The sequence below is a fragment of the Pongo abelii genome, chromosome 1 (genome assembly GCF_028885655.2).
Source record: "Pongo abelii isolate AG06213 chromosome 1, NHGRI_mPonAbe1-v2.0_pri, whole genome shotgun sequence".
NCBI lineage: Eukaryota > Metazoa > Chordata > Mammalia > Primates > Hominidae > Pongo > Pongo abelii.
Genome location: NC_071985.2, coordinates 53,098,448 through 53,110,630, shown reverse-complemented (window position 1 = coordinate 53,110,630; position 12,183 = coordinate 53,098,448). Strand labels below are relative to the sequence as shown.

At 33.2% G+C, this 12,183-nt stretch overlaps 1 protein-coding gene across 12 annotated transcripts in view; it reads right to left on the bottom strand.

The window, feature by feature from the left end:
• Nucleotides 1-12,183, bottom strand: part of KCNT2 (potassium sodium-activated channel subfamily T member 2) — a 393,821-nt gene that overhangs the window by 255,684 nt on the left and 125,954 nt on the right. For all 12 annotated transcript variants that reach the window (XR_008510934.2, XM_054523897.2, XM_054523917.2 and 9 more), the window contains 2 exons: nt 8,838-8,886; nt 5,697-5,756 (listed from right to left, as the gene is read on the bottom strand). Coding sequence is in view for 11 of the 12 variants with exons in the window: in XM_054523897.2 (XP_054379872.1) it covers nt 5,697-5,756; nt 8,838-8,886 (109 nt within the window). In the remaining variant the exon portion in view is untranslated. The remainder of the gene's footprint in view (nt 1-5,696; nt 5,757-8,837; nt 8,887-12,183) is intronic.

Genomic DNA, 12,183 nt, shown 5'->3' with positions numbered 1-12,183 from the left:
GTGACACATGAATGAACTTCCCACAGAGGACTAATTTTCATGGTCTAAAATTGTACAGTGGGGCAATGTATTTATTGCTAAAAATAAATGCATCTCATTTCAGTTACACGCATTGAGTTTAATTCTAAGATTTCAGGTTGTCTTCTGAACTATGAGATACATCCATAAATTATCTTTCTTAAAAATAGCTAATGAAACATAAATATAGAAAGGATCCACAAGTTTCATTGGCCAAAAATGAGTCCCAATAAGCCTAAATCACAAAAGCCTAAGGATAAATGCTAGTATGGTGAAAAAAAGCATGCTTTCATACATGTCACTATGTAAGAAAACTAAGAAATAAAAATTGAAAGGCAAACACAATGCCTTTCAAAATTATATTAAATACATTTTTCATTTAATCTTATTTTCATGAAGGAGATAAAAAACATTATTCTTCTTCCAAAAACTAACTTCTTTAGTTTCTAAGTAATAGCTGTATCTCAGTGGCCAGTCCTCTCTATGTTCCTCTTATTATTGACAGAATTCAATAAAATATAAAGAAATCTCAATCTAATTAGTCTACATTTAGCATGGACACATCATTTTTAACCAATAATAATGCAGGAAAATATGCGATTTTCTAAAACGCATCGCACTTTTATTTTTATCATAAAGAAACATGGAACCTTGGAACTACTACCTGTGCAACCCTAAAGAGCACTTTAAAAATTATATTAGTTATAGCAGTTTATTTGTTGCAAGCCCAGATTCGGCCAAGGAACATTTTGTAAATACTTTTTATTCTTAAATATTAAGAATACCTGTATTTTAAAATATTTAATAAAAAGTTCGGTAATTTGTCTTCTTTGGATGAATTTAAAATAGTGTCGTAACGCTATGGCAGTCTTTGTATTGTTGGGTAAACTCAACAATATTTAGATTTACCATTTTCAGGACAAGATAAGCAGAATCAACAGTATCTGGTATTCAGGAGTCCTGGACTAAATTCTTTGTTCTTTTCCAGAAATAAACCAGTGTGGTGTTAAACTTTCAAAATTGTTGCTTTTTATAATGTGATTATGGAAAAAAGGAATTGCAGATTTAACAAAAGTGTTCTAGGTATGATGAATTTTTGTGTGTGGAGGTTTGGAAATTGTGCCAGAGTTTGTTTTTGTTTCCTTTTGATTTAATCAATGTGTGTGCATAAATAGAACTTTATTTTGAAAGCAGTTGATAAAGAATTAGAGGGTATTTATGATGACAAAAGAATAAGAACTTTAGTGTTGGGTGATTACCATGTTTGTTTTTCCAACTAGCTATAAACATGAATGGAATGATGATTTAACCACAGATCTGCACTTCCGTATGACAGAAGACAAAATAAGTTCATGTCATGGATGCTAATTCATTATCTGCTAAACTCAACATGTACTTTAATAGTTCTAGGTAATTTCGCTTTAACTTAGTCTGGTTTTCAAAACCTACAGTCTCAATGAAAGTTTAAACTATTTCAGTTGCTAATGGTCTAGTTATGCTTATTTTAGAATGTCTAATTTCAAGAATTATAAAGTGCTTGCATAATGCTATATTAAATGTATTTTTAAATATTTAATGTATACACATATAAGAATACATATTATATCTCTCCATAAATATACATATATAAACAAATACAAGAAAGTTATATATGGATTTGCTATTAATATTACTATTTCAGAATTATAAGTATCAAAGAATGATATCACCAGTGGAAACAATTGCTGGTGCAATACAATATCCATTTCTGTGTGTCTGTATATTACTTTTCTTTAAAAAATCTAACTTAGCCAGGCATGGTGGCTCATGCCTACAATCCCAGCACTTTGGGAGGCTGAAGAGGCAGGCAGATCACTTGAGCCAAGGAGTTCCAAACCAGCCTAAGCAACATAGCAAAATTCCATCTCTTAAAAAAAAAAATACAAATATTAGCCAGGTGTGGTGGTGCACACTTGCAGTCCCAAGCCACTTAGGAGGGTGAGGCGAGAGGATCTATACCTCCTAGGAGGTAGTGACAATCGCGCCACTGCACTCCAGCCTGAGCAACAGAGTGAGAACCTTGTCTCAAAAAAAAAAAAAAAAAAAAATCTAACTTGAAGGAAGGAGTATGTTTTAAATTCTGCTACCAAACATGCCTTATTTAGAGACCATAAATGACTACCAATTACTTGATTTACCCATTCGAAAAAAATTATCAAACACTCTGTTGAAGGGACCAAAGAGATTCATAGACTGGACTATATTGATGAGAGGAAAAAGAAGATAATTAACAGCAACCTATCCTTCTACTTTCACATAACTCCTATTTATCCTATCTGTTTTCTCTGTAATGCACTGGACTTAACTGCTGTCTACATTTCCTCCATCGAAGCCATTAATGTTTATGAGGGTTGAAATGGAAATATTATATATCATCTAGCTCTGCATGCAAGGTCTTACAATTTTCTGCTCTAATTTTATAAATTATAAGCAATAATTGATTATAAATGTCATCATCATATGATTGCAATGAAAAATTATCTTGAATCGATATGTGTTTTTAAACGGCTTTTAAAATTAGTGCTAAGAGTTCTATTAGCAAAACACCAATCTTAATTTCATATTACATTTTAGCCAGAAGTTGGAGCAAATACATCTTCAGATACAGATTAATATTTTGGCCATGTTAAAATTTTGTATATATTCCTGTACTAGTGGAAAGGATAGGATTAATTTATCCCAAAACACACATGCCTAAATTTTAAGCATACCATTATTTATATACTACATTCAACATTTATCATATGTATGTATGCATGTATATTAATGAACATTAAAGATAAGATCTGGGATATTAATTTATTTGATTTTTTATTTTGTTTCATTTTTCTAGTTGCCCAATATCCAGATTTGTCAATCAGGACATATTTATAGTGCATCTATTTTGACAAGGAGATATACTTGATATACTTATAAACGCTTAGAAGACCCTTCTTCATTATCTTCATCTATATTGCTTATTATTGATTTAGTACTTTTCCAGGTAATTTAGGGATGTGTGGCTCCCATGTGAAAGCTCTTAACATTTCTCTTCTCTAGCTCTAATTTACTTATTGATCCACCACTTTCCACCTTCTGCACTCCCAAAAGACAATGGAGACTTTCCAAAACTAATCATTAAACCTCAGGTTTCTATTCCATTTTACTTACTTCTTACTTATTATAAACTTTCCTATAGTATTTCACTCCTGCCTTGTACTTTCTCTCTTTTTTAAACAATGAAGATTTTTTTTTATCATGAAGCAGTCATCCTTGCTTCATCCTACTGCTTTGAGTAAGCACCTGCCCCAGTCAAACAACATTCTCCATTTAACAATTTTGACACTCAATTGTATTCCATTATAACTGACCTATTGTAGGCAAATAGCAAATGACCTCCTAATTTGTAAACTCAATAGCCTTTTCTCAAGTTTCTTATACTTGACACAGCACATATGCTTTTATATAATACTTTTTGTTCCTCAGACATTTCTAACATCCTATGTCTTCTCATAAATTGTAATCAATCCACCTATATTTTTTAAAGCTGTCATTCTTTTGTTTCTATACTTTCTTATTCATCAATCTGACATTCTTAGGAATTAGTGTTTTTTTTTAAGATGGCAATAATGAGAATTAAAAAGAAAAAAAAAGTGAGCCTGAAAAAAGGGTGAGTTTGTAAAAACTTCTTGCTCTAAATTTAGAACTAAATAATAGTCTGAAGAATGTTATTTTCAAAACTCTTGTTTTAAAAAGTCAGAGAGGGACAGATGCAGTGGCTCATGCTGTTACCCCAGCCCCTTGGGAAGCTGAGGTTGGAGGATCCCCTGACCCAAGGAGTTTGAGACCAGCCTGGGCAACATGGCAAAATCCTGTCTCTACAAAAAAATACGAAAAAATTAGCCAGGTGGCGGTGTGCACCTATAGTCTAAGCTAGTCAAGAGAGTAGGGAGAATTGCTTGAACCCAGGCCGAGCGGAGTTGAAGCTGCAGTGAGCCATAATCGTGCTACTGCTCTCCAGCCTGGGTGACAGTGTGAGACCCTTTGCCAAAAAAAAAAAAAAAAAAAAAAAAAAAAAAAAAGTAAGAAAGAAATTGATGTGCTAGATATGAGTTCCCCAAAAACATAAGCTTGAGTACACTTGATAGAGTAGATGAAAAGGCTATTAACAAAAATTAGTAATGATTATGACAATCATTCCAATGACTTTCTAGCTTTTCTAACTTCTCTGCCTTCCCTGATTGTTCTATTATTTCTCCAAAACCCTGAATTTAAGCATCTCCATCAACATAAGCCTTAGTTTCCACCCTGGTGATTAACTCATGCATGATAGATTCTCATGGCTTCCTTTACTATCAGGTCTTAATAGTGAAAATGACTGTCAAGTCTTAATAAATCTCTCTCTCAAAAGTTCCAGATTCTCATTCTCAATTGCATACCTTATTTATCTGTGTGCTCACCAGTGCCTGAAATTAATCACCTCCAAAACTAATTCCATTATTTAATCTATGTGGATCCCAATCTGACTTTTTTCTTGATACAATTGTTTCTTAGTTTTACTGCAGTACTTCCAGTCCTTCAAACTCAGAAGCTATTAGAATGCTATGAATTTCCTTCTCTTGGCCTATCTCAACCCATCAGTTGATGATTTCTTTAGCTTCTACCTTCATAATTAATCTTTCATTAAAACTGGCAAATCTTTTTATCCAGCCAAAATCTTACTGTCAGTTTTCCTTTCATACTGCAACACATCTTAACTGAGCACATGAACTTCACCATAATGTCTATTTGACCTGAACTGCATAGAGATTCTGAACTAATATTCCTAAAACTGAATTTCAATTACAGAATCTTGTGTAAGTCATCTTCCATCAACTTAAAAATATATGCTGCTATACAATGCCCCCATGTTCTAGACAAATATATGTATTATTCCTCCAATTTTACATGCGAAGTCCTTCCTTTATGCCTTTGCTAATTTTATCAATCTCTATTGTGCTGTCTTTTCATCTTGCCTTATTGAAATCACTATGGTTCAAGTACTAGTGTTTCTTTTTCATTCCATGATATGAACTCTCTCTATAAAACCCCACAGTACTTTCTTTGACCTCACTGGAAGTACCCATTATATGCTGCTTGTATTATTATTATCTGTATGATATTCTGCTGTAACCTCCCCTTTCTTGATTGTAAACTCATTGAGAAAAGAATCACGTGAAGTATAGAGCTCTCCATTAAGTAGGAGCTCAATAAATATTTGTTAAGTCATGTTAGCCAAACAAAGCTTTATCAAAAAATAAGATAATTTATTAAAATAATTCCTGACATACATGTTTTTGCTTTCTCAATATTTTGTGTACAAATCAGAAAAAAAAAAATGTTGAATACAATAAAGTTGAACCATTCCATTTGCTTGCCTCACTATATGCATACATATAATGGGTAAGTAAACCCATAGGAACTAGCAAAGCATTTGTAAGTCATCAAGGAAAACATTACTGTATTCATACAGCTTTTTATCAGCTACTGAGGAGGCTCAAAACAAAGTGGCTCAAGAAGAGTCAGCCTTACCCTCCAGTGCAAACTTTAAATAGAGGAATACTGAGTAAATACTACCGATGTGTTCTATCAGCGGGAAACTGCTAATTAAAATAACTTACCTTATAACTAAGATAACCAAGTAATATTGTTTCAAACAGACTTATCAATGCCACTGAAACCTGAAAGATAAATTGTAACTTAATGAGAAAATGCAATACAATTAAATTATATATATTCTTGGCTATACTACTAACTTTATTTAAATATATTTGCATGTATACATATATGGGTATATAATAGGACTTATTAGGTGGCACTTCAACTTCTATACACAGATGACAGGCTGCTTGCCAGAGTTTGCTGTCTCCTGTACTACAGCTTAGCTTTCATACATTCTAATACTCCTTAGTAAACCATTTTTAGTTATTATTCAAAATGTAAAGGTGGTATTAAAATAGACTGGCTGAAGTTTACATGATATATAAAGAACAGGTCCTTTTATGTGTGTGTTTCATTTAAAAAAATTTTTTTAAATAGAAATGGGTTTTTGCAATGTTGTCCAGGCTGGTCTCAAGCCCCTGGGCTCAAGCAATCCACCTAACTCAGTATTCCTAAGTGCTGCGATTACAGGCGTGAGCCACCGTGCCCAGCTACGTGTGTGTGTTTCTAATACATAAAATCACACGTAACTGTCCACCACAGATAACCACTCTATCCCAGAAGCACGACCATCTGTACCAAAATCAGTATTTCTCTTCAGAAAATACAGAAAATGAAATAACACACACTTCAAGTTTAATAGTATATTCAATCTTATCACCCATGTCAAACAAAATAAAAAGGCTACATCTTTGAATACTAAATAAAATAGACCATACCACCACTTCAAAGTACTTTCAGATTTTATTTGAATGAATTTCATAACCAATTCCCCTTGTGCAGATAGAAGTGTTAGTACTATCTTCCTATGTATGCTTTTATCTTTTTCTGTATTCTCTATTGTATACACCATCTCTACTGTTAATTACCAAAAATATATTACTGTGCCACAAAAAGTAAGTAGAAAAAATAATAAAATTATTCTGTGTAAAGTACTCTACAACCTTAGGATAGATAAATATAATCAAATAAGCAAATATAAACAAAAAGTGACTCAGGTAAATATATATGTTTATAGATTTTTGACGTTTAAGACTATTTGAATGAGAATGGCAGATACCCTGGAGATTACATTTTTTCTTCTGTTGGGATAAAAATCTTTGAATTTAAAAGAATATTAAAACACAAGAACAATAAGAAAACAGATAAAATGCATAGCAGTGTAAGTAAAATATGTTCAGAAATATGTGCAGTAGCCAGGCATTATTATGATAGAAAACGCAAATCTCTTTCATTTTCTCCATAAATCCTCTAAATCATAATTACTTATGCTTTTTTTGTAGAAGTACATAGCATTAGATGATCTCTAGAGCATTTTTAACATGTTACTCAAAGTGCTACTTAAAAATGAACATCGGCCGGGCGCAGTAGTTCACGTCTGTAATCCCAGCACTTTGGGAGACCGAGGTGGGTGGATCACAAGGTCAGGAGATCGAGACCATCCTGGCTAACACGGTGAAACCCCGTCTCTACTAAAAATACAAAAAAATTAGCCGGGCGCGGTGGCAGGCGCCTGTAGTCCCAGCTACTCAGGAGGCTGAGGCAGGAGAATGGCGTGAACCCAGGAGGCGGAGCGGAGATCGCGCCACTGCACTCCAGCCTGGGCGACAGAGAGAGACTCCGTCTCAAAAAAAAAAAAAAAAAAAAAAAAAAAAAAGAGTATCGTTATTATTTTAAAATATCACTGTTTTAAAAAGCAATTTGAATGGATCAAAATATATTTGAAGATAATATATGGCTATTCATAAAACAATTTATTTTAAATGTGCACTTAATTGAAGGATAGCTCAGAGATTAAAATACTACATTTTAATGAACATTTCAATATTTTCAGAGTTATTTATAAATTAATATGATATTGCAACAAAAGTGAGAGTAAGGAAATGTAAAAAGCAACTTGACTTTAACAAAACTTAAAACACCCAGGCACAGTAAAAACTTGATTTCATGGTTATGATCACAGTGCACACATACTTAAAGTAATTCATTATCACATACAAATATACAGACTTCACAATCATCGTGACTTTGAAAGGCATGTGGAATGAGTGTAGAATGAAAGATATTGAAGACTTGGAAGAGTGAGAAGGTAGCAAGGGGGTGGATGATGAGAAATTGCCCAGTAAGTGTAACATACATTATTTGAGTGATGGATATAGTGAAAGGCTGGACTTTACCACTACTCAAAATAGCTAAGTAATAACATTGCACTTGTACCCCATAAATGTATACAACTTTATGAATAAATAAATAAACTATTTTAAAGATTGCTCCTAAACAGTGAGTCTTAAAGTCTTTCTCTTTCCTCCAGACTCCACTGTCTTCCAACCACCAATTCTTTCTGATGTTGGTGATTCTGTTCTTCTGATTAATTTGTAATTTTTAAAAGCAACAAAAAATAAAAAGGATCTGTAGGAAGTAAACAGAAGTAGAGGAGATAGAAACTTACAAAAAGTTTGCTGGGCATGAAATTCAGTAGAAAACAAAACAAAACAAAGAAGTAACGGAGACTCTAGGGAACACCTCAACAATATAAATCAGACATGTTGCGCTCTGTCATATTTTCTTAGCCTTTCTTAAAGACTCCTGTTATGCTGTGGCATACTTTTGGTTTTATTTACATGATTAATTGCTTAGGAACTAAGCTCTTACTATTGGTGATATGAGTCATTATTTCATTTGTTCATTCATTAAATAATTATTTATTGATAGTCTACCATATTCCAGACACTAAGAATACAAGGTAAAAAGCAAACACAGTTATAGGCTTTGATTAACTTTAAAGGAATCATATAACAGGAATACTTAATGTAGTTTGGGAAAACTTGTGGAGCCTTAAAGCAGTAGTTTACTTTGGTTTTCTCCAAACTCTCACAAGCTCTTTAAAATCTAATTCTGATCACGACGAAATCCTCCAGAGGTAGAATGCAGGGCTCAGACAAAAAAGAAAATAAAATGAAAATGTTAGTCCAAGATGTGCATGAAGATTAATCAGGCAGAAAGACAAACTCATTTTGAACATCAAAAGCTCTCCAATAGTACTTCTCTGTGAAATGTGAATAAACCCAGAGATATAGGGATAAAACAAAATTGTACATAACCTGTAAGCCCCACAAAGGTAGACTTCTGTTCACCCAAAAGATATGAGACCTATAAAAAGAATAATAATAAGTTAGTTTTTTAAAATGTGAAAAATCTATTCACTTTTAAAATTCAGTTAAAGTTGGAAATATTAAAAGAATGCTAGCATAAAAAAGACAAAATATCAAAATCAACATTTGAAAAAATGTTGTTGCCTTAGTTTTCTTTTTGCTAACATTCATTTCTATTCCAATAAAAACTTTATGAATTTCATTTTTTGTCACTGTTAAAAAATTAAAATATGTGACATTATTTAAAGAATGATATGGCAGGGCAGAATAACCTTAAACCCTTTACTGGATAATTCTACACTGAAAAGTCATTTAATAGTCTTCTATAAACTCTAAGATTTTCTTATTTGTAACAGGACATATGTATGTCCTGTATAAATACAACAGTATAAATAATCAGAAAAAAGTCAGTAACAGAGTATACAACACAATAATATTTCAGACTTGAAGTTTTATAAAATATTTAACATACCATGGAAAACAGTGTGACTGGGTTAACATACTGGGCAAGACAAGGAGTAATCATCTTTATTCCCTAAAAATAATATATTTTCTGATGATAAAAAGGCTTATGCTCTGGAAAGAACATCATAACACTTAATATCCCTCTAATTCTAATTTTCCACAATTTATAACGTAGTTGTGTCTACATCATTTAGTACACAGTTGATTCCAATGAGAGTTACTCACAGCAATATACCCTATTCAGGAAAAGATGAAAATAATTACATTTTCCTGAAGAGAGGCAGGTGAATGGTAGTTTTTCGCATTTCAGTAAATGGTGCCAAATCTCATTTTATTTGGCTACTCAAAACTTGAGCATCCTTTTAAATACTTTCTTCTCCTGCATCTGTAAATACTAAATTCACTAGCCATCAAACCTTTTCAGTCATTGCAACCAAATATCTGCAGAATTCATCTGCTTCTTTTCATGCCTACTACCACAATCACCTTTTCCAAGCCACTATTTTTCACAATTGGATGCTTGCAAAAACCTACCAGTGGGAACACTGCACTTCTTTTGCCTTCTACCATTTTTCTCCAAGTCGCGAATACACTGATTCTTTCAAAATGCGTTTTAGATCACATTACCCTATTCCCTATTGTGTATTGCCTTTGCACTTTCGCTAGAATAAAGATCAAAACAGTTGACACGGCATTCTTAGACTTATTCAAATGGACTCACTCGTTCCTTCTACAAGCCCTTTTTTACATTCTCTCCTCTCATCCTAGAAGTCTCAGCTCAACCCTCTGTGTTTCAGGGAAACCCTCTCTGAGGACTCCACTTGATAAACTTTGTCAACTAATCCCTTGGGCCATGTCACCCATCACACCTTTCCTGCCACTCATCTCAGTGGAAACTTTATATTTATTTGTATATGTGTTTCTTTAATGGCTGTCTCCTCGCAATTACAAGTTCCATAAGATAAAATAACTATCTAATTTACTGACCATTATAAACCCAATGCCTTGCTAAGTACATGCATATATTAAACTAGGCAACCAATGATCAATGATAAATGGTGACAATTAAGGCAAAGGTATAACTTATGGATCCATTATCACTGTCTTTTCTAAAACACTTTTATATTCTAAGTAACATTTGAGAAATCAGACTACAACAAGGTGTGTCAGAGTGAAGAGGGATAGATGCCCAGTTTTGTTAAGTGGAAAAATTATGTGCCACAAAAGTTACTATATTGTCAAGTAGATAGCAATCTCTGGAAAAAATTATAAAATCAGTTGCTGAACAGAAGTGCGTATTTTCAAAGAAAATTGGTAATTAACATAGACTTATTAAAATCTGCTTGACTTTCATAATCGCCATTCTGACTGGCATGAGATGGTATCTCATTGTGATTTTGATTTGTATTTTTCCATTGATCAGTGATGTTGAGCTTTTTTTCATATGTTCATTGGCTGTGTAAATGTCTTTTTTTTGAGAATTGTATGTTCATAAACTTTGCCCACTTTTTGATGGGGTTGTTTGTTTTTTTCATGTAAATTTGTTTTAGTTCCTTGTAAATTATGGATATTAGACCTTTGCCAGATAGGTAGATTGAAAAAATTTCCTCCCATTCTGTAGGTTGCCTGATATTCACTCTGATTATAGTTTCTTTTGATGTGCACAAGCTCTTTAATAAGATCCTATTTGTCAATTTTGGCTTTTGTTGCAATTACTTTTGGCATTTTTGTCATGAAGTCTTTGCCCATGCCTATGTCCTGAATGGTATTGCCTAGGTTTTCTTCTAGGGCCTTTCTGGTTTTGGGGTTTACATTTAAGTCTTTAATCCATCTTGAGTTAATTTTTGTATAAGGTGTAAAGAAAGGGTCCAGTTTCAGTTTTCTGCATATGGCTAGCCAGTTTTCCCAGCACCATTTATTGAATAGGAGATCCTTTTTAAAAAGTCAAGAAACAATAGATGCTGGAGAATTAGGAATGCTTTTACACTGTTGGTGAGAATGAAAATTAGTTCAACCATTGTCGAAAACAGTATGGCGATTCCTCAAGGAGCTAGAACCAGAAATACCATTTGACCCGGCAATCCCATTACTGGGTATATAACCAAAGGAGTATTAATCATTCTACTCTAAAGACACATGCACACTTATATTTATTGCAGCACTATTTACAATGGCAAAGTCATGGAACCAACCAGAATGCCTATCAATGATAGACTGGATAAAAAAATGTGGTACATATACATCATGGAATATTATGCAGTCGTAAAAAGGAATGAGATCAGGTCCTTTTCAGGGACATGGATGAAGGTGGAAGGCATCATCCTCAGCAAACTAACATAGGAACAGAAAACCAAGCACCACACGCTCTCACTCATAAGTAGACATTGAACAATGAGATCACATGGACACAAGGAGGGGAACAACACATACCAGGGCCTGTTGGGGATTGGGGGGCGAGGGGAAGGAACTTGGACAAAAATAATAATGAAGTTAGTTTAAGACTTTTACAGTGCCAGTGTAGCAGATTCGGTGAAATCAATACTTTTCTAAAGGGTCCAAAAGAAATAATTTTCTAATGTGTATATCTGAAATTTGTAATACAATCAGCTTCGTATTTTTAAAATTCCAAAAAAAATCTGCTTACATCAAACTAATGGCATTTTCTTTGCTCTGTGATATTGGTAGGCAATTGAAATGTCATAAAGAATTTAAATAAGAGTTTTAAAAAAGACATACTTATTTTCCAGGCCAGACTATGTCTTGTGAAATAGGCTTCAGAATCCATAAAAAAAAAAAATTCTACAAATCTCATATATAAATTTCAAAGAGA